Source organism: Mizuhopecten yessoensis, unplaced genomic scaffold (assembly GCF_002113885.1).
Source record: "Mizuhopecten yessoensis strain PY_sf001 unplaced genomic scaffold, ASM211388v2 scaffold10987, whole genome shotgun sequence".
Taxonomy (NCBI): domain Eukaryota; kingdom Metazoa; phylum Mollusca; class Bivalvia; order Pectinida; family Pectinidae; genus Mizuhopecten; species Mizuhopecten yessoensis.
In genome coordinates this window covers 113,787-136,247 of record NW_018408821.1, presented here as the reverse complement: position 1 = coordinate 136,247, position 22,461 = coordinate 113,787, and the positions used below count along the sequence as shown (strand labels likewise).

Below are 22,461 nucleotides of genomic sequence, written 5' to 3'. Positions count from 1 at the left end.
TGCATGGTAATTAAAGTCCCATCAACGACACAGCTTTCAAAGAGGCTATATAGTGACAAGGCCATGCAAATGTAAATATACTTGCATGCACACATTTTTAATTCGAATTTCCGGTTAAGTCACTGTCGACAGACGATACAAAATAATATTATTTAAATGTGTCGACAAAACAACTTTGGGTGGACTGTTCATTGAATTTGATTATAAACCATACGTACTAAGCACTTGATAATTTTTCTGTCATTACAGTCGTAATCGCTGGCATTTGTCTGACACCAGTGGTAGATGTACGTGATATCTATGTTGTCTGACGAAGCCAGGGTGTTGTGGCGAATGCTAACCAGGAAATGGTGATGATCTGGGTATTCATTTACAGACACAGCTTCGACACGAAATATATCTGTAGAGAAAAATCAGTTTCTGTCAATTATTTACATTTTTATTGATGTATGAAAAGTGCTAACAGTCCTTTTGCCGTTACGGATAATTAGTTCAAGTTTATTTCAGGGACATATATTACTATTTGAAAGATATAGATAGAAATAATTGAAATTGTATTATTAAAACAAATACCTTTTGTTGGAAGGGTTATTTTGATGTTAAAGTAATCATATTTGAAATTAACATTGCGATTTGTAAAAGATTGCTTGCCTTCTTACAATAACGTGAAGTAAATTAAATATAGTAAATAAAAATCTAAGCTTTAACATCAAAGATTTAGACGTGTAGTAGTATTGGCTGTAAATTAATGTTATTCATTTTTATTGTTATTTCTTTATTAGCTGAGTATAATTATACATTTAAGACCTCTTTATTCAATGTGACATTAAGATAATTATATAAAAAAAAACACATTGAAAAATGGTTACATTAATGTTGATATTTTGAGCATACGTGAACAATCTTTCTGTGAAACTAGTTGGTTTGGTCACAATAGAAATTCTCCAAATACTATACTTTCATATGATGTTAATGCTGAATGGTTGTCAAGTAGGCCTTACCTTCATTTGGCTCCATACTAATGTTTAACTGAAGACTATTACGTGACCTCCCAGCTACTGTTAGTGACGTTATATTTGTGTAAAGCTCCTTGGTGCCGGGTGGTACGTTCTCTATAATTAAAGTGGACGATACTGCATACCTCAACACGGTCACATTGTCGTTGGAGTTTGGCAAGGAAAACAGCTGGAGCTCATACCCTTGCAAAATGCCGTTGATTGTGTCCACATGAGGAGGCTAAAGGGCATAGAATATCGTAAATTGAATTGTACGAGTTATTTCATTAAATATTTCTACCAATATTTAACCAGTCAAAGATATACACGAATTGTCCAGTAGCTAACAAATTGTGTACTTCCCAAAAAAAAAACATCAAAAGAAAAATTCTTTAAATAGGTTCATAAATAATAACAAATCGTTCCGCATTTTGTTTTGATGCATTATATATGTAATTATATTAAGTCAAACTATATGCTTTTGAATGTGTGTATGTTGATACGACGAGGCAAGATAACGCTCGAAAACTCTTGCTTTGAAAGGAGATCTGTGCTCTACAACGCAACGAAAACCATGTGCTGCAGGGTAGCTCATATCCCATCAGGAAGTTTTCGAAGCGATTCAAACCGAGGCTGCTTATTATACTAAAGTATTTGCATGCTACATATGATGTGTTTTTTTTATTATTATTTAAATGCATCATATCCCAAAACGCATGGTAATGATTAAACTCCCTCCCTCTCAAAATAAGCACAATCCTGTCTTTAAAAGAAGCAATTCTCAATAAAATCTTAGAAAATGTCATTGCAAATGGCTGTACAATTAACAGGAAAACAATGTAATACTGCATCTGTAATGTATTTGCATCCATATATTAATACGTACTACATATACAATGAACATAATCAATCAGCAGTGCGTACGTAAAAGCAGACATGTGCGTGAATTATTGGCGTCAAAGGGTCATCTCAGAAGATAGAAGGAGCGTACGGTCGAACGGTTAGGACTGGATATTACTACCTAGGAAACGCTGCCTCAATACTGATCATCTCTCTGCTATACAAATGAGAAGGAAACGGACATGACTGTTAATACACAAGAATACGATGTGAACTTACCTTAATATATAGCGTTACTGTGTAGGTTCTATTGATGTTTTGGTAGACCGTGTACGACGTCAGAGTTGCATTAGGTCCGTAAATTGGAACTGTTAATTAAATAGTACCTATGTTAAAGAGATAGCAATTGATAAAAAGGCGTAGTTCACAATCCAGATATTTGTGAAACTTCAAAATGTAAGTTAAAACTCCCTTTACATTCATAGCTATTATTAGAAGAGAATAGATCCAAGTGGTTTATAAACCGAAAAACTTTGGCTTAGATAAATATTCGCCCTTCACTGATAGAGCCATGTTCGCCCAGTATTTCTTTTGTACTCGATATACGTGTAAAAATATGTGCAGGCATGATACATTCGCCCTCGTTACGGCGAAAAGGGCTAACGAAAATTAAACATGTTCAGTATACAATACAATACGTTATCTTATAGATACCATAATAAGTTACTTTAGGTTATAAGGTGGTTGACCCTACCGTCCTGTTCTGTAGTGCACTTAACACTGCTACTTTTGGACCAATATCTGCTGGCACTGAAACGACAGCTCACTTCCACAGTGTGGTTTCGATACGGTTCCAAATTATTAAGAGAATACCGTACGTTTTTGCCAGTCTTCCAGAGCTGGTAAATTAAGACAAGATGTTCACTTAATGATTTTGGTATTGCTGTACCACTTATTTTACCACTTAAAGAAAAACATGCCTTATCAGCCACCAATGTGATTCCGACACTCTGTCGTATCCGACATATATATATCTATACCATTTTCTTTAAAAGATACCAAATAAAGCAAACGTCGTCTAAGCCCGGACTTATCAAGTCAATTTGTTTGATTCTAAAGGTGTCGGGTTATTATGCAATACTCATTAAAACTACATGTAAGCGTACAGCTATAGGTGAACGTTATACTTCTTATAAATATCATATGTTTGTGACGTAGCTTATATTTAAGACAATTGCATTTACTAATGGAATTCGGTGTCATTTGAACTCGTAATTAAAAACAACCCAGCGAAGCATTAAATAAGATAAACAGTACTTTATACATCAACTTCATGACAATCGAAACCTGTTTAATGTATATGCTATGATACCTTTGTCTGGTTCTGTGTTGTGTTATCGTTTGTGTAGTATATTATGTTACAGGATATCCCTTCACTGTAGTGAGCAGGATTATTGGGAAAGTACCAGGTTAACGTAACCGACGTTGATGTGGTCGACTCCACTCTGAAGTTCCGTAAAGGTCCTAATCGTTCTGTAAGGCAAAAAAAGAACAATGGTCATGACAGAAACTGGGTTCAGTCAACAAAAATTGCACTATACAATACAATAGTAAAATACATGCCAGCTTATGGAACAGAAGTGTAGTTCTTTTGAGCAATGAAAAACGAGTTTCTTGCTTATATATCGCATGTGGTACATGGATGACTGTTTCTACATTTTATCCTTTACCATCTCTAGACCCTGATATCATATCGAAGGTAAATCAATAATACGAAATCAATGTATTTATAACATTTTAATCTGAAATTCAAAACAAATTACCAAAAAATTAACTCCCCCATAACTGAATAAAAATATTCAATTAATTGTCTTTAAATCAAATTACCTTTAAATACCCATTTCTTTATGATTCGATATATTTTTATTTTATTTCATATGACAAGGAAATAAACATAAGCTGGTTTGTTAACTAACTACTCATCACTGCTGTTTACATCTGACACTGTTGCAGCAGTATTGTGAGCATAGAACCAAATCCGTGAAAGTGGACCAAAATGAAATCATATCGGCCAGGGCGGTTAACTTGGTCTCGGCACAGGTTGGAGGGTAAAACGTTTCATCAACTCGGATGCTGATATGGGAATACAAACAAGACTTTTATCACATGTTTATAATAACATTTTTCCGCGATAAAAGACACAGGGATACAATGGTTTTTAACTATAGGCTACAGCAACGATATGCCTACCGATGGTTTTGTTTTAAACATATTTCATTGTAATTTATATACAATGGGAGTTGGGCACAAGTATCACAACTTTTATTAAGCCCTTTCCCTACAATATATATTACTACAAATTATCAAGATGGCGATACCGATGGTTATATTGGTGGTGACGTTGTAGGCGAATGAGGACATTCCATACGGGCTTCGTCCCTCCAGCTGTACCCAGTACACTTCATCTCGTACCGCGTCTGATAGCGGACACGTCGTCTCGATCTCTTCCCTGTGGCTATCACGACACTTTCGCATTAGCTATGGACATAACAAATTATAATTAGTGTACTATATCAATGCAGACGAACAAGAAGGATACTACTTTATTTTATTGATGGAAATTATGTTGGCTAAATGTTTTCAAGTCCAATAAATGTTTTTATTTCCGCAGTAAAAATAAGGAAACTGTCAAGGTTGAGGAATCCTGGATTCAGATCCTGGAACAACATATTTTGTAAAACACAAACATGGCACTTAAACAGAAGGTACCTGTCAGGTGCCAAAAAACTAAAACAGTAACTCCTTACGTTTCTGTAACTGTGATCTTCGTCATTAACGTCAACGCATTGTGGTGATTTCCCCAAACGACTACTGCATTTCCCGCTGTATAACACAATTACGAAATATATTACCAATTACAAATATTGTACTAATGTAGTCAATTGATTGTAGTCAATTAATAATTCTCGTAAAAATTCTACAATTGCGAACGTGTCCGTTATTAGGATAATAATAAAAATACATTATTTTACAACAATTATAAAACAAGATTATCAACTCATATTAATCATTTTTGTTGGCTCGGATGAAGCGCTCAAAGGGTCTTAATGTCGGATGATATCGAGGTACCGCGCTCGGGCAGGTGACCAAATACCTTTTCACGTCCGATCGGGGAATGGAACCCCGGCCGTTTTGGTAAAAGGTGAGTGCCCTTTCCACTGCGTCACCTGACCACTCACTGCGCCAGCCGACCAGCCGACCACCCGACCACCCGACCACCCAGCCACCCGACCCCTCACTGCGCCAGCCGACCAGCCGACCACCCAGCCACCTGACCACTCACTGCGCCAGCCGACCACTCACTGCGCTAGCCGACCAGCCGACCACCCGACCACTCACTGCGCCAGCCGACCAGCCGACCACTCACTGCGCCAGCCGACCAGCCGACCACCTAGCCACCCGACCACCCGACCACTCACTGCGCCAGCCGACCAGCCGACCACCCAGCCACCCGACCATAACAATATCAAACCCAATCATCAAATTCGAATAAAATTTTGCGTACACATTAGTTAACTATCACTGACAAGAAAGAAACTCACAACATAATTAACAAATCACACTTATTCCAATCCTTACCAGACCAATAAAATCAGTTGTTTGTCAATACGTACACAAAAAAGGTATAAAAGTATACTTACGTGAACATATGTTCCAACACTGTTATACTGCATTTAATTATATTAGATGTTAAACTGATATGTTTGAGAGATTAGTACTTACTGAAAAAATAAATCCTCCTCCCCTGACAGGTGGTAACGTAGCGTCCATTCTACGCATGAGTCGTGCATTAAGAAGTAACAGTTGACACGAGAAAGGCTGATCATACAATGGAAGTACAATGGCTCGGGAGGAATGTCTGTAGAAATATATATATATATATATATATATTTCAGCCGAGTTGTTTTTAATTTTCCATTCACAGTCATATTACAGAAATATCATTAAAATATATATATTTTATCAATGTTTCACTATGACCCGTATTGTTTGTTACACTCACAGAGGTGATGGCAGCTTTATAATCTTGCAATAGATACAGTATGCTATAGATAATTAACACTGCGTCATACAGCTATTTTGTTATTTAGGACTTATCGTCGAAGCTCAGGGCCAAACAGTTGGAATATCTTAATTGTCTTAATGTGCGTAAAACCCCTAAATATGAATTTAAAAATATAGAGGATTACTTGTTGTTGGGGCCAGCAATAAAAACTTTGAATCAAATTGAAAATATATTTCAAACGGAAAAAGAATGCTACAGTGTCAAAATATGACAGAAAATTTAAATTCAAATGTGATACAAAAATCCAACACAAGATATGGATGAAACACCAATATACTAAGTCAGTATACTATTAACCTCAAGCTCTGGAATTGTAAGCTGATATTGATTTATTGCATACCTACATATATATTGTTCTGCAACATCCTCATACAAATAAGTTACACATTTAAAACAGCTAAGATTTCATGAGCGCTAAATACAATCTATTGCATTTTTGGATTATCTAAATATAAACAGCGATAGCGGTAAAGCTTGATGCATGTCATTATTATATATGCAATTGTTATATTCGTAGTATGGTGTAGTATTTACAATCAATTAAACGAGATATCAACTGCCTAGCTAATCTGTACGATGATAGAAGAATGGATAGTTCAAATATAAGAAATTCTCTGTAGAGAGAATATTTGTTTCAGTAACATTAAGCTAATTTAACATCGATTTTTGCCTTTTAATAATCGTATTCAGATCAGTAAAATATCTCAGGGAACATTAAAGAATGTATTCTTTCTACTTGTTGTCTATTTGGATTTTATCTGCTCCATAAGTTGAATCATTTATGATATCGTGATATTGTAAACTTTGAAAGTAACCAATATTCGCTTACCAATATACAAGTTTTAGTGATAATATAATGTGTCCTGATAACATTACAATTCATTCTTTGATGGCTAATGCATATGTTCTTAAAACTCAATAGGTGATAGCAACCAGGTTCAGGAGTATTTTGAACTACTACCAATTACAAGATAATCTATACAAGGTATGGACTCAATTTACAAAGCATGAATAGTATTTCATTTAACATTCATTTTGTTATAATATCTGCTCACCTCCGATTTCAAATATACCAATGTCGAATTCATTTGGTCTGGAACACTGATCTCTACAGCATATGTATGTCCCTTGATCATCGGAGTTCGCTTCCGGTACGGTTAAGCTTGATGTTGTAATCCCTTCGGTTAACAGACGGCGTTTAGAGCTGATTATACGTGTTTTTCCTCTTTTGAAAAACAATTCTCCGTTGGTTTCTTCATCACTTTGTAGAGAACAATTGAGTATAAGCTGTTGTCCAGCGCGAACACATCGTCCTGACAGGGACGTTAGTTCTGAAATTGTTTTCGAAATGTACATTAGATGACCAATTTTCTATATTTAGTAACTATAACTGAAAATCAATACAAATAGGCTAATATGATTTGTTTCATCAGCAACACTCGTCATGAAATTCTAGGTCAAATCCAAGTCACGTTTAGTAAGAACCGGGTGAGTTTCAACGAAACACTATGGACCCCTGGTGAGCACTATCAAAATTATCTACCTTCACATGCCTCGAAGGAAATATAATGATTCCGAATGAGGCTAGATAGCGACCACAAACTTTGTCCATAATCTCCAAAAACCTGCCTCTCTTGACACCTTTGCCTATCTTCTTGAAATCAGTTACAAGAATGCTGGTTTTACGAATGAATCCATGCTTGAGTATGATAACAGTGTCATAGATACGGCGTTGTAAGTGTGTCCGTCAGCAGTCGACACCTATCGATAATATTGGGAGCAAGCCCTTGAATACCGACTCAACTGCGACTTGCAAACAAAACACAAATCTCTCGTGTTGACTACCCATGTAGAATAAGCTTATCTCCTAACGACTATATAGACAATGGGACGCGTGTATCTTGCGTAGGTAGATATTAGTATATAATTATAGTAATTACGCATTCTGGTGGATAGAATAATACTTACTGACATTAGTGTAACAATTTATGTAGGTGAAATCTGCGCCAACCATCAACGTAACAATTAATAACAGGCGGTTCATTCTGCAACAAACACATTAGGTCATCAGAAAACGTATTCGCAGAAACATGCTTCATTATTAATTGATAAGTTCACGCAAACTAATAGGCTGGTTCCTGTACACGTGACTCGTTTTTAGAAACTAAAAAAAAACGGTTTCTCGTTAAATATTTCTAAAAATAGCCTTTAGGGAAATCCGTTTCACCTTTGCAGTGAATAGAATGTGCTCCTGTGATAAAAGTATAAAGCATAGGAACAGCACATAACTATTATATCATATGCTTTGTGAAAACATATATATTTGTTTAGAAATATTCAATAACATGTCATTGCACATGCTTTTGTCTTGAAGTATTTATTTTGGTGATTCGTTCTTGAGCAAAGCCGAACTCCTCGTCCCAAATATAATGCGAAACTAACATTGATAAACTAAACTGCAAAACAAATATAGAGATCAGCCAGCCACCATCTAATCGGCGACGTCGCCATCTTGATTCGATAACGTCTCATGATTCATCATTGTTTTAATTTCATAATATACCATGGAATTTAAACCAATAAACTGCAACAGGACATTTCATTTAAAATATGTTAGAAATGACAAAAATAGTATCTGGATGTTAACACTGGATACAACTAGAGGTTATGTAAATACGTACTTTATAAGTATATACATCGTATATTGAATCTTTACGATAAAAAATACTCAAAGTAGGGTCAAAAAATAATGAAATATATACCTTCTTTATGTCACCAACCAACATATAATGTGAATCCATTCCTCTTTGTTTTATAATCATCTGTCGTTGTGTAATACGACATGCTACGACGACACATACACATTTTATGTGATAACGAGAGATGGATTTCACAAGGACTTCAAGTAGAGTCCTCTTCGTTTTATCTAACTTATGACCACAACATTATCAACCCCGGCCCCGTAGATTGTATTTCTTTCTCAACAAGAACACGATAGCTACCTTTATCTTTTTATGGAAACTACTCAGACAAAAAGTATAATCCATTTTGTTGACGGTATTTACTTTAAAAGATAGGTTGCAACATTGTTTCATTTAGCAATTTTTTTTTTAAAAGATGGAACGTTAAGATTATCTTTTGGGGTATCAAAGACGTGTCGAGCTTTCTTTACTACTTATGCCAATAGAAGAACAGTTTCAGCGCAAAACAGTATCTTATTAAGTCATTTTCGTTAAGCTAGCATTTAGTCAATCAGTTTTCACCTACCACGAAACAAATATGGTGATTCGGTTCACTAAGAGATAGTTAATGCAATATCTAATTTTCCTCAAAAACTACCGACAAACTGACCCACGGCAATACTAAAGAATCTCCTGCTGCGCCCGTCTACAGTCAGACACAGGTCCGTCAGATTTAGAGGAGTATCCGAAACATAAACCAATCAACAACTTGTTCAAAGTTAATTAACCACCCTCCAAGTACACTGGCATACGTTAAGCTAACAAACCGTAAACTTATCCTAACGTAGAACTGCCAAAAGTGAAGATAAATCCAAGATGGCTGCCATTTTTGTCAGCTTGACACCTCAGAAATTAAAAGTCATTTGCTACGTAATTATCATGACTTAAACTTCCATAATACTTTGCGATACATCTTTTGGCTTTGATTACTCTTTTCATGCGCTTTGGGATTGATTTGTACAGTTTTTGGGTGAATTCCAGGGATATTTTTGTCCATATTGTGCGAATTGCATCCAGGCTCCATAATTGCACGAGAGGCAATGTTGTGGGCTTATTTCTGAAGTTCAATCTTAATTTTTCTCCAAACATTTTCAATTATATTAAGGTCTGGACTCTGGGCTGGCCATTCCATGACATTGAGTCTATTTTCCTCAATATTATTTTTCACAACACGAGCACGATGTACCGGAGCGTTGTCATCTTGAAACATCACAGTCGTTATTTGGGGAATGTCGTGCTATAACAGGTCACACAAAGTTGTCAACAATGTCTATGTATATTTCACCATTTATGTTACCATCTACAACAGTTAAAGTACCTACCCCTCTGTAGGTTATACAACCCCATATCATCAAAGACAGTCATTGTCCACGTCCTGAGTTCAGACACAGGGGGGTTCATTCTTCACCGAGCTGTCGCCATACCAAAACACGGTTGTCCATGTCCGATCAACCTTACACTCATCACTAAATATTACGTTTTTCCAGTAGTCATCAACAGGTTGATATCTATTTAGTTTACACCAAGCGCGACGTGTTTTAAAATTTAACTTTGCAAATTCTGATTTCCTTTTTCACAACACGCTTATTAAAATTTGCCCCGTATACTGTTTTTTGCACAGAACGTTTCGATATGGCTTCAGTACTAAACTCATTACAAATATTAGTAATTTCACCCAGATATCTCCTGCTGTTTGATTTAGCGATACCACAAAGTTTACGAGAATGCCGTTCAGTGAGCTTGGAGGGTCGATCACTTCTCTCTCTGTTTTCAATCGATCCTTCTTCACGAATACGTCGCAAATTGCCATAAATTATTGAAAGATGGTGTCCTGTTTGTTCAGGCTTTCTTCCTGATTCGTACAAAGATTTGATGACACTTTTCTCTGATAGAAACAGTTCTCTCCGTTTGGGCGGCATCTGTTTACAACAGACGACTGTTTATTTCGCAGACGACCAATCACTTCCGGTGACCTATGACACTTTGCATAGCATCGCTTGAGTAAATGTGTTGAAGAAGGGACATAACCCTTACATACTTTCTGAGAAATGCCCCTTTTAATAAAAATAAGTAACCCGGAAGTAAAATGACGTCGTGAAAATTATCTTCACTTTTGGCACGGCACTGTAGGCGTACTACCTTCAGTACATGGGTAGCACTGCCGTCAGCGCCTGGGTGGAGATGTTTTCCCCTCCAGGTACAGAAATGTATGGCCGGCTTTCCGGCTATGCAAGTCCCTAATTTATCCCGTGCATCCCCTTTATACCACAGCCTCCTAGCCCTATGTAACCTGTATCGGAAACTCATTCTAATTGGCTTAATCTAAGATGCATGAGCAGTGAGCTCGGAACCTCTTCCGACAACTCCCCAACATCCTTTCGTCTCAAAAGTAAACACCCATGTAAAGCTACATGCCGATAGAATAGCCGTGCAATACATTTTGTTACACTAGGATGGCAATAAACGGATACACAAGGAAAACAGTACCACACACACTAAGGCAAGCAACCTGTTTCCCCACAATTACATATATAATGTTAGTTTCTTTACAGTATTTGTTTGAAATAATAAATACATCTTGTTAAAAGGAAGACATTAACTTATCCGTATATATTCAGTACATGTCAGCATGGTCGCAACTTAACATTATTGCAAATTACATTATATATTATAAATTGGTTATATTTGTCTTAAAAAAGCAAAATATAGCAATATATAATGTCGTTATTAACACATTTTATGATATTGCAGCTACAGCTGTATTTTCTGGTTACTTCTTTAACAATATGTCTAGTCATCTGCGATTGTTTAACATACAGGTTTTTGTAATAACTAAACAGTCAATAACGTAAGCAGCGATGGGAATACATTATTATACAAAAAATGAGAATCTAATAACGTGATTGTTTGAAGGCAGTCACATGACCCAGTGATATTCCGGTGTCTTTACAATGTGGCGGTAGGGTTATTATCTTAGAATCATAAATATATTTATTCACCCGAGATACTGAACTCGAAATCCAAACTGAGGTAAGCACCTTGTTACAGCGCAATCGTAAGCTGCCGGTGAGAGGCATTTGTATAAAATAAGCTTCAAATGTTGTCGGTGTATTACAACTGGGTGTCAAGTCGTTTCTAAAACAAGAAGAAAGTCGTTTCGGGACATTTTACTTCCTAATCGACTTGTTACCGAAACGTGTAGCACTCTCACAACAGTTAAGGAACCCCGTACCACTACCAAACATGTAACTATGCATTGGGGACTGTTATTCCGACATGACGATAAAATACCTTGCGAAACCTGTCATTCTAACCGACTGAGCTACCTGGTCAACCTGGAAGTGTCTTGTCAATACTGTGCCACAGCTATATACAAAACGAAACTCAGAGGAGATTACTGTTTATACAAAAAACATAATACAGCGGGACAGGGATCCTTAACCACTCCTGTAATTGGTTAATATTGTTATTAATAATTATAAAATAAGATTTATATAATAATCCGAATTTTATGTTAATGACTGTAGCGACTAAACAACGACTGATCTGAGTACATCTTGACTAAATTAAATGATCTGACCACGCGGGCTCTTTTACAAGGTTTACTTGCCGAAATATGCACAATAGGAAAGTTCCAATCTAATCCGCCTTGCTACTTCCAGTCGCCATTTTGCAAACAGGACCTAATCTCGAGCTGATGCGCGGTTGAAGTATTGCAAAGCTTCTAAACGGTCATGTCCAGAACATACTTTCTAAGGATGATGTTTTTGATAAAGTAATATCAATTGTTTACTAAATTTCTTTTCTGTATCACTTTCATTAATTTTATAAAATACAAATTGATTTTTTCCCCTTCAATTTTTTTTTTTCAAATGTTTAAACACATTTTTTTGGAAAAATGTTCTTGTTTCGAGATTAAGATCAAACGTCGTCTGCTTCGCAAACATTCAAGAAATAATATTTACAATGTATTGATATTGTTATTGTTAACTCGTTTATTCTTTAACCTATCTTAAATTAATAAATATCAAGATTTTGTGACATTATGTATTGATTTTTTTTTGACGTTACCGGAAGCGCACGTGATAAGAGAACGTGACCCGGAAATAACTCACGACAAACTCGGGACGGTAATACAAAACAGACGATTATCGAACATTAACAGATTAATACCGTATGTATTGAGACACTGATGTGTTAGAATACAACACAAGGTAACACTCGTTTAATCCATTGCTATCACATCCAAACAACAAATTTTATCATAAGATACCTACGTTGGAAGGATTAGGATAAAGAGGCTAAATAATCATGCTGTACAAAATTTGGCACTAAAACTTACTTAGTAAAACTTGAAAAGCAGTCCAGAGGGCAGGTGATTGGGACAACCCCTACCTAACAGCCCTCTGGATACTGCTGTAATAAAATTTGTTTTTTTGAAACATAGCGTTTATTTGTAACCTGGAGCACGGGTTTGGTACCGTTAATATTGGGAGACGTTTTGAGTATTGTATTGTCTCGGTATGGCTACGAATGGATTCCAGGTCAGGTAATAGAGCATAAAATGGGTACAATGTTATTAAATAACATGCATACAGTGCATCCAAGCTGAAATTAACAAATCATTTGTTTAAAATTACAAGTCATCATTTCCATGAAATTATCCAAATATATAAGATCTTTATGTCAAAATAAACTTCAGGTTTGGTTTGCTATTGTTTAATGTACGTCCTATCAACAGCTATACATGGTCATTTAAGGACAGCCTCCCCCATATGCGAGATGCATGCGTGTGGTGAGTTTGTACATAATTAATTTGTGTTTTGGGAGTCTGTGGTTTGTTCATGTTTGTCTCCTTGTGATAGCGCAGGACTGATGCTGACTTTATAGTGCAATTTCACTGGAGCATACTGCTGAAGACACATCTTCTTTTTACAATCAAACCTCGTTATCTCACCATCTTCAATAGCCAAGGGTTCATAATTGAAATTTGTACTATTCAACCTTGGCGGATTTAGCCTTGTGTTTAATTTCCCTCCACTACAACCTAGCAGAGACACTTTACTAGCAGTTAGAATATGGCCAATTATCTCTACCAACTGATCAAATACAGAAAATGTTTCTTAAAGTATTGTCCTCCTTTGGTTTTTGACATAAATCATGACATAGTCGACAAGGCAACTTGGTACTGGGCGTCGCCATTATTATTTACATGCACAGGGACTTGGGTATTAATTTCTAACCCTCAGTTCACATATCTGTGTATTATATAATGTATGATATAAAAAAATATGTGGACCATAAGATGGTATTTCGTGCCAAGTCCCTGTGCCAGGTTCAATAATTTGAAAGCTTAGAGAACAAGGCTAAATCCGCTAAGGTTGAATACATGAATATATAAGTACAAAATGAACGCTTGCCTAGCAAAGATGAGATGTTACAGGCTGGATAGATAATGACAAGATAATGACTTATACTTTGATTTCTGTTAGGCTGATTACACTCAAGACTTTGCNAAAATGCATTACTTATACTTTGATTTCTGTTAGGCTGATTACACTCAAGACTTTGCCCTGTGCTTTTATAAAAGAAAACACTTGCTTTCACTAGTGTTTGCTACATGTATTCCTAACCACAGTTTCTTTTAAATCTTCAATAAACATAATTATGGAGGATAATCACGGCAGCATTTAATATATATATATTTATATATAAATCTTATTACCGGTTAGCTTGTAATAATAATAATAAAAATAATATAATCATATAAGCGGTTTACAAAATATTATCTGTGGTTATAGGGCCTTTGTAACCAGCCATGTATTTCTCAACTCCTTTGGGAGCATACAGCCGTTGCTGCCGTTTCGGCGCTCACAGCTAGCGCTAGCATTCAACAATTCTAGCACTGCCCAACCACGTTCTCATTAACAGCTGAGTTTTACAAAAAAAGTGGGATCTAACGTTCAATACAGATAAAACAAAAGTGCTGGTTTTTAGAAATGGTGGTATTTTAAGAAACAATGAAAATTGGACATATAACGGATGTCCTTTGGAAATCGTAAATGAATTTAATTATCTAGGTATGTTGTTAAATTACAACGGCACTTTCAGAAAAACACAGCAAAAAATAGCAGATCAAGGAAGGAAAGCTTTATTTTCAGTTATGAATGTATGTCGTAATAATTATTTTAATATTGAAACCCAACTATCAGTATTTGATACATATGTAAACAGTATTTTGTGTTACGGTTCAGAAATATGGGGTTTTCATAAAGCCCCGGATGTTGAAAAAATACATATTATGTTTTGTAAAAAATTACTCGGTGTGCGTAAAAATACTTGTAATGCTATGGTCTATTTAGAGCTTGGTAGATATCCATTATCACTGCTGAGGAAATTCAGAATTTTTAAGTATTGGATAAAGATTATAAATACCGATAATTGCATTTTAAAATCATGTTATGAAGACATGTTAGTGCGTAACGACAAATGGGTAATTAATATCAAGAATGAATTATATAGAATAGGTCTAGGTTACATATGGCAAACAGATAACATTGATAATAGCTGTTTGATTATAATTAAAGAAAGACTTTTAGATATTTATAGACAAGATTGTATAGAACAAATTAGAACATCATCAAAAGGATTTTTTTATACATGTCTTAACAAAGAAGTTGGTATACAGGGTTATTTAAGAAAATCGTTTATGAAAGGTTACTTAAAAGAAATAACAAAAATTCGGCTTTCAGCCCATAATTTAAATGTAGAGAAAGGTCGTTATCAAAATATTCCGCGACTTTTAAGAATCTGTACCGCTTGTGATATAGATGATGTCGAAGATGAATTTCATTTTATTCTTAAATGCCCCTGTTATTCTGATTTACGTGAGAAATTTTTAAAAAAGTACTATTGTAAAAAACCGAGCATGTTTAAATTAATTCAGTTATTTAACGGACAAAACACAAATGAATTAGCAAAATTGGCCAAATACATTAAAGCTGCAAATTCAAGAAGAGCTTTATTAACATAAGTAGTTATGCTCTCCGAGTGTTTTGTCTCGTCTGTGTATTTATTAGTATTTTCGATATTTGTCAATGTTATGAGAAAGTATATATATATATATATATATATCATGTATATGTGTTACACTGATGAGTCGCAAGACTCAAAGTTAATAAAGAACTTGAACTTGAACTTGAGTAGACTGGAACAAGCGGAGTACAGTATCTTGTAACCCACAACCTTTCGGTCACGAGCCCGGCGTCCTACCACTAGACTACCGTGCCTCCTAATGATGTTAGAACACTCTAGGTCAGCTACTGCCGGATGCCCTGGTCAGGTCAGGTCAACTTGATTGATAGATTTATGTTATGTAGGAGCAAATGACTGTCAAGTGTTACCTATTAACCCATTATGTATTGTACGTGGATGTTCTGCACACGTTTCTTACACGAACGCTGTTTATGTATATGCATACATCAATGCTATCCATGTCAAATTTACTCGTTGGTGAGAGATTCACGGACCTAACACGATCAGAACGTAGGCATATATAACATCCATATGGAAAATATAGAAATGAAGAGGGTGTACTTGGAAGACTTTGACGATGTTATTGCGATAAGAAAAGGCATTTACGGACAACTGGATTTTCTACCAGGTCTTTACAAAACAATGATGACCAATCACATCGGTTATGCAGCATTGTGCAGTGGAAAACTAGTAAGTTTAATGGTGCTTTTTCCTAAATTTTATCATTTAACGGAGTCTGATGTATCTATTACAAATAGCTTTTTTCTGTTCAATGTGGTATTGTTTAAACGGACACGTGGCGGTCCAACTGTCTATCACTTTAATTCAAGTACAGGAAATTGTATTCATTTATTACTTTCTGTTAAAAATATTTAAACATGGCTTTTCCTCACAGTCATATCTAATACCAAGTACGAACAAACCTGTATATATTAAACAATAATGTCACTGTAATGCAACAACATTTCCCCAAAAGTTGCACTGTAAGATAAATTTAGTTGACTTTCATATTTAAACTGTTATAAAATGATAAAAAATAAATAAAAAAATATTGAAAGAATTTGGATATGGCATATATGGCATATACATGTTGTATTTTTCTGGCTCTCCGTTTTAACACCAATTTAAAAGAAATCTGTTTCTTTTTCACTCTTACGTACTAATCTAGCACGGTTGTTTTCATGCATTGTCTTTCAAAATCTTATCAAACTTTATTTGTACATATAAGTAATAAATGCATGATCATACCAGTTAAAATCACCTTGACTAATAATTTATTCAAAGACACAAAAATATATTCAAGTACACAATTGTACACGGGAATGGTAAAAGCATATAGTAGTTACTTATCAAGTTCCTTTTAGGTAGCAAGATCATACAATTATTATAAATCTGACACATATTTTTTTCCGTTCTGTATAACTAAAAAAAATACCTTCGTGAATATGATATGCAAAAAATCGGGATTTTTTTCTAAGTTAACTATGGTATACATTTTCCACCTTGTAATATACATAATTAACGATTTCTATATTTAAGGAAGCATTACATGTATAATCTCATTCAAAATGTCATATTTAGAAAAATAATCGAACAAAATTAATGGCACTATTTTTAACCCGAAATTAACTGATTACAATTACAAAACATAAATTGATTAAGTCCACCTTTGCATTTGATGACAGGCCGATAGCATATTTTACCATGCTATGCACAAGGTCTTTGAGAAACGACTTTTCGATCGAGAACCGTTGTCTTTGTAATGCCTTCCAATGCTTATCCTCTTTGTTGACATACTGTAAACCAGGAAATTTTCGCTGCGGTTTAATTTTCGCATTTCCGTTCTCCGTAATGAGGGCGAATTTATCATCACAGTGAATATAAGTTAACAGCAATATAAACATAGTGAAACGATAAGTAGGGCGAATTAACACTGGGCGAACATAGATTTCATGGGCAAAGGGTGAAAGTTTGACTGGGCGAAAATTGATTTCATGGGCAAAGGGTGACTGTTTGACTGGGCGAAAAAATTCCGGTATGCAGTATTCCTTGCCTTCTTCCTTTTCATATGATCCCAAAACTGTTTTCCGGCCATGGTAAATATTTTATGATAAAGTAAAGCAGGTTTAGAGTTTCAGTACTTTGATTTATATTTCAGGTAGCATTTGAAGCTGTTACCTTTGTCGACGAAGGTGCAACAATGGTTCCTAGAGCTTTACGTGTTAGCACTGCGTACGAAGGAAGAGGCTTGATACGGATGCTGAAGGCATTCATTGATAAACAACATGAACACGATATAGAGTTGAAGCGCAGAGCATATACCTTCGGCATGAAAAGTCTTCTGAAGAGGGTCGAGGATGGTAAGGCAGATTTTATTCTTCAGAAGGTAGGTAATGTTTATATACATATCACATATATTTCAAGCCTTACATTACGCTTGCTTTGTACTATTGATGAATAATGTTTATTTTATACTAAAATACTTGTAGTTCATGATAAAAAATATTATGATATGACCATTTCGATATCTTGCCTCATACATCTGTATCAACGGTCAACTCATATTAGCCCTGGTGTTTCTTGTCCATCTGGTTGATAGGCAGTATGCGGGTTGATACAAGGTATGATAAAGAAATGGTCGAGGGCCATCGTTTAAATACCAGTCCAAATTATTTTACCTGGAACCTTCTTATTATATATAAAACATCAAAGAGTCTGGTTGTTATCATTATTTATTCATTATCCAAATATACTGACGTAATAATATCTCTCAAAAAATGTAAAGATAATCCTGACGTTATAATATCTCTCAAAAAATGTAAAGATAATCCTGACGTAATAATCTCTTTCAAAAAATGTAGATTTCTCTGAAAATTCGATACTTATAGATGTAGTATTATTTAAGTCTAAAATGACATTTATCAAATAAATATTAACATTTTTCCTTTTTGCAGCCTTTAATGGTTTTCAAGGGAAGTTCGAAATTAGTTTTTGACATTCTTCCGCCAAATAAAGACACAACTGTCAAACAATTACAGAGAACGGATTTAAAAGAAATTCTGCGTTCAAAAACAACATGCAAACTGTTGTTTCCGAAAGGTCGGCTTATTGTTGACTGGGTTCCTTACCGCTTACTTGAATCCAACGTAGACCACTTCTTTAATGAGCACTGCAACGTTTTCGGAAGTGGCTTCCAAACTGGAGTACATGAACCTCAACTCCTAACGTTTGGAGTCGCTTATGTGTCGCCCGCTGGAATTCGTTTTAGCCTTGATATCTATGGATGCATCTCAGAGCAAAGTTTTATGCGTCATTTGACAGAACATTTGAGAACATGTAGGAAGTTTAAACTTGAAACCGTGTACTTAGTTATATTTTGTGAGAGCGAAATAAATGACCGCAGCACCATCCTTTCAGCAGTCGAACGCTACAAAATGATAGCGTCGGATGTGTTCGATTTCGACATATTGTATTGTGTGGAAGAACCCTTGAAGAAGCAATATCGTGATTGTTAAAACAAGTGTCGCTTGACTTAATGAAGAAATCGTTCATTCTTGGCACCAACGTTGAATTATAATATTGGAAATGAGCACACATGCATCATATTTTTGACACGATTGTTTATGCAGACAAACATGATGACATGATTTCACAACGGACCTGTCGGTCTATTGTAGTTAGTAAGGAAAATGTACAGTCTGTAGTGACATTCAACTACAATACTTCTAGGGACCAAATCTCTTATTTAGAGATACATCTGATTCAAGCGGATATTTTCCCCTGTTAAAATATGATCTCATAAGTGAGCTAGACCATTTCTTAAATTACCTAAATAAGTTAATATGAAACATGTGTTTATTTGAGAATACCTTTTTACGTAACGTAATAAACACTGGATACAAACTATTGAATGTTATTTGTTTTATTCTGTTTGTAAGCAGCCTTATTAAAGATACCGTTTTTGTTCATTGAAGAATGTTGAAATGTACATACAAAAAATAACCAAACATACGTATTTGTACTCGAATAACATGACTTAATATAAACGCACTAGAGATTGTTCAATAAATCCATCATATTCTAGCTACATTGACGACATGAAACATATTGTTTCACTGCTTAGAACCTTGAATTGGCACCTTTTCGTATCACTTCACACGGTAAACACGTTGACTCCTCAACATTGTGTAGTCCAATTTCATAAAACCTTAATTAGTAAGAGCGTAGGTTTTGGGCACCGAAGGCGCCCGAGCGAATCTCTTTTATGGTAGCACATGCGTGCGCGAAGAGTTATTTTCCTTTCAATTTGTTGTAACAATATATATTATAGTTGCGTTCCGCTATATACAAATTTCGTTTTAATGAATCTAGTCCGTAAAATGTAATAATCATTGTAGCGCCCCTGCGCACCACAGTTATTCTAACTTCTGCCTTTGTCGACCACATATGTTAATTTTGATAAATCTATAGTCATGGTATTTAGAAGGCAGGTAGATTACCAGATAATTTAAGATTTTATCTCAGCGAGGACAAGGAGATTGTTACAAAATTGTCATTTTTGGGTGTTGTTTTCATATCAAAAGGGTCATTTTCTGAAGCTATCGTTATTTCAGTTAGAAAGTATTTGCAAAATTTATTAATTTATACCCTAAGCATGTGTATGGCTTATTTGATAAGTTAGTCTGTCGTGTGTTGTGTTACGGATGCGAGGTGAGGGAATTTATTTCTGCAATTGCGATTGAAAAAATGCATTTAAAATTGTTTAAGCGTTTATTAGGGTTAAAGTCGTCTTCCCAAAATAATTTCATTTATGGGGAACTCGGATGTACGCCTCTTAAGTCTTCTTAACACAAGATATACAAAAAAAATAATTATTGGTCGAAAATTGTTCGCAACCAGAAAAGTGTACTTGTTAAATCTGTCTATAGTGTTCTATACACATAGGCGGATAAGTTAGATAAAACTTCTTATGTACTCATAGTTTCGGTTATGTATGGCTTGAACAAGGTGTTGGTGACATTTAAGGGATATTTTCATACAAGATTGGCTTAGCGCACTTGTCGAATAGCTCAGAGCAAGATGTTATGTAATGTTTTCCCACGATTTTGGTTACAAGTATCTTGATATGGTTAATATCAAAAAGTTTCAAAATTGTTAAACTTGTCTACGGGTATCTTCACACAGGTAGCAGTATACAGTAGCGTACGGTGGCCATGGGTGATATTTTTGCTCAATGAATAACCCCTGTACGAATTTGGCTTGAGACTGCGTTTTTTTCCCATTTACACAAATCTGTATCTACAAAACAAAACCTAGCTTTTCATGTAGTCTATTTTTATACTCCGCACATGTGTAAATATTGTGAAAAATCAAGTTGAACGACCTATGCTATAACGTGAGTATTTCTGTTACCCAGTAGGTGATATTTAATTTAAGACAGGTTTTAAGAAAAAAAATACTACTTGCGTGGGTCAAATTTTGGGTCACAAATCATGTTTATTTTGCATTTTTTGGCGTTTTTTGATGTGGTAACCATGGTTTTCACAAGTCCTAAATCTGGGGAAGTCACTTTTTGAAAAAAAAAAAAATCTTCTAAAAAAAAATGTTCAAAATGTGGTTTATAAATATTTATATATATGTAGGTGTGTTGTGCAGGATGAATCCGCTATCCATGTTTATCCGAGACATGCCCTTTATTTTTAGGATCAAGCCATTTCTGCTGTACTCTGCTACCACAGATTAAATAAAGAGGCAGGAGGATGGCATATACCTAATCCCATACCTCCAGATTTGTTGTTCTGTACAACATGTCCTCAAGTTGAGAATAAATACTATTTTATTATGGAATGTCCATTATACTCTGAAATAAGGTCAATATATTTATACAGGAGACCGACTAAATATGGAAAGATTTGTAGATCTTATTTCATCAGAGAACAAAACTATTTTTTCAAAATTTAGCAATGTATATTTATAAAAAAAATTAGAAATTGAGCGTTATTAAATTATTACATAATGATATGTCAGTGTATCCTTCGCTAACAATGATGTAACACTTAATGCTGTTGTTACCCTGTGAAAATAATATGTACAGATTGTATTTACTATGTACATATTGTGTTTACTATGTAAATATTGTATTGAGCCGGTCTGTTGTGCCTTGTCAGAACTTATTTTGTACCACTACCATATTGCAAATATTGTGAATGTATGTAGCACTAAGACAATAATGTCTATTGCAAGAAATAAAGATATATATATATATATATATATATATGTTTTGTGAGAAGTCTTGTGTTTGCTCATCCTGTTTCCACCTCTGACAGGATAATAAGATAACAAAATCTTTATAGTTATTTTTTATGTAGTTAAAAACATCGTTTCTCTTTTCTTTTTGCCCTAATCCTCTACAGTTTGCAGATGCTATTTTGATGTTATTTGACATATTATAATGAATTTACTATTATCATTTCTCTCTGGTGTTTAAAAGATGAACGACATGATGAAATAAAAGTAATATAACCAGAAAAGAAAAGTACGGATACTGTTATACTGTAGTTGTTACTTATATTGTCTATACATAAACTCGCACTACAAACAGATACACATAAAAATAGTACATAAACCATATTGAACATATTTGTTCTTGGTTCAAGGGTATACTTCCTGTTTCCCCTTAGGACGGCTACTTCCGGACGAAAACAATTTAGGGTAACATATGTAA

The 22,461-nt window shown here is 35.0% G+C and overlaps 2 protein-coding genes across 2 annotated transcripts in view; one reads left to right on the top strand and one right to left on the bottom strand.

The window, feature by feature from the left end:
- LOC110464392 overlaps positions 1-8,828 on the bottom strand; it is a 21,619-nt gene extending 12,791 nt beyond the window's left edge. Inside the window, exons 1-11 of the mRNA XM_021519587.1 lie at positions 8,724-8,828; positions 7,930-8,006; positions 7,017-7,292; positions 5,619-5,754; positions 4,643-4,718; positions 4,214-4,373; positions 3,208-3,368; positions 2,590-2,734; positions 2,115-2,203; positions 1,002-1,236; positions 219-400 (exon numbers count right to left, since the gene is read on the bottom strand). Coding sequence (XP_021375262.1) covers positions 219-400; positions 1,002-1,236; positions 2,115-2,203; positions 2,590-2,734; positions 3,208-3,368; positions 4,214-4,373; positions 4,643-4,718; positions 5,619-5,754; positions 7,017-7,292; positions 7,930-8,005 — 1,536 coding nt within the window. The 5' untranslated portion in view covers position 8,006; positions 8,724-8,828. The remainder of the gene's footprint in view (positions 1-218; positions 401-1,001; positions 1,237-2,114; positions 2,204-2,589; positions 2,735-3,207; positions 3,369-4,213; positions 4,374-4,642; positions 4,719-5,618; positions 5,755-7,016; positions 7,293-7,929; positions 8,007-8,723) is intronic.
- A 7,384-nt stretch (positions 8,829-16,212) lies between these two features.
- On the top strand, positions 16,213-19,629 carry LOC110464437 (histidine N-acetyltransferase-like). The gene is made up of 3 exons (XM_021519649.1): positions 16,213-16,427; positions 17,896-18,123; positions 18,692-19,629. The coding sequence occupies exons 1-3, from the start codon at positions 16,269-16,271 to the stop codon at positions 19,250-19,252; spliced, it is 948 nt and encodes a 315-aa protein (XP_021375324.1). The 5' UTR covers positions 16,213-16,268; the 3' UTR covers positions 19,253-19,629.
- Positions 19,630-22,461: the final 2,832 nt, after the last annotated feature.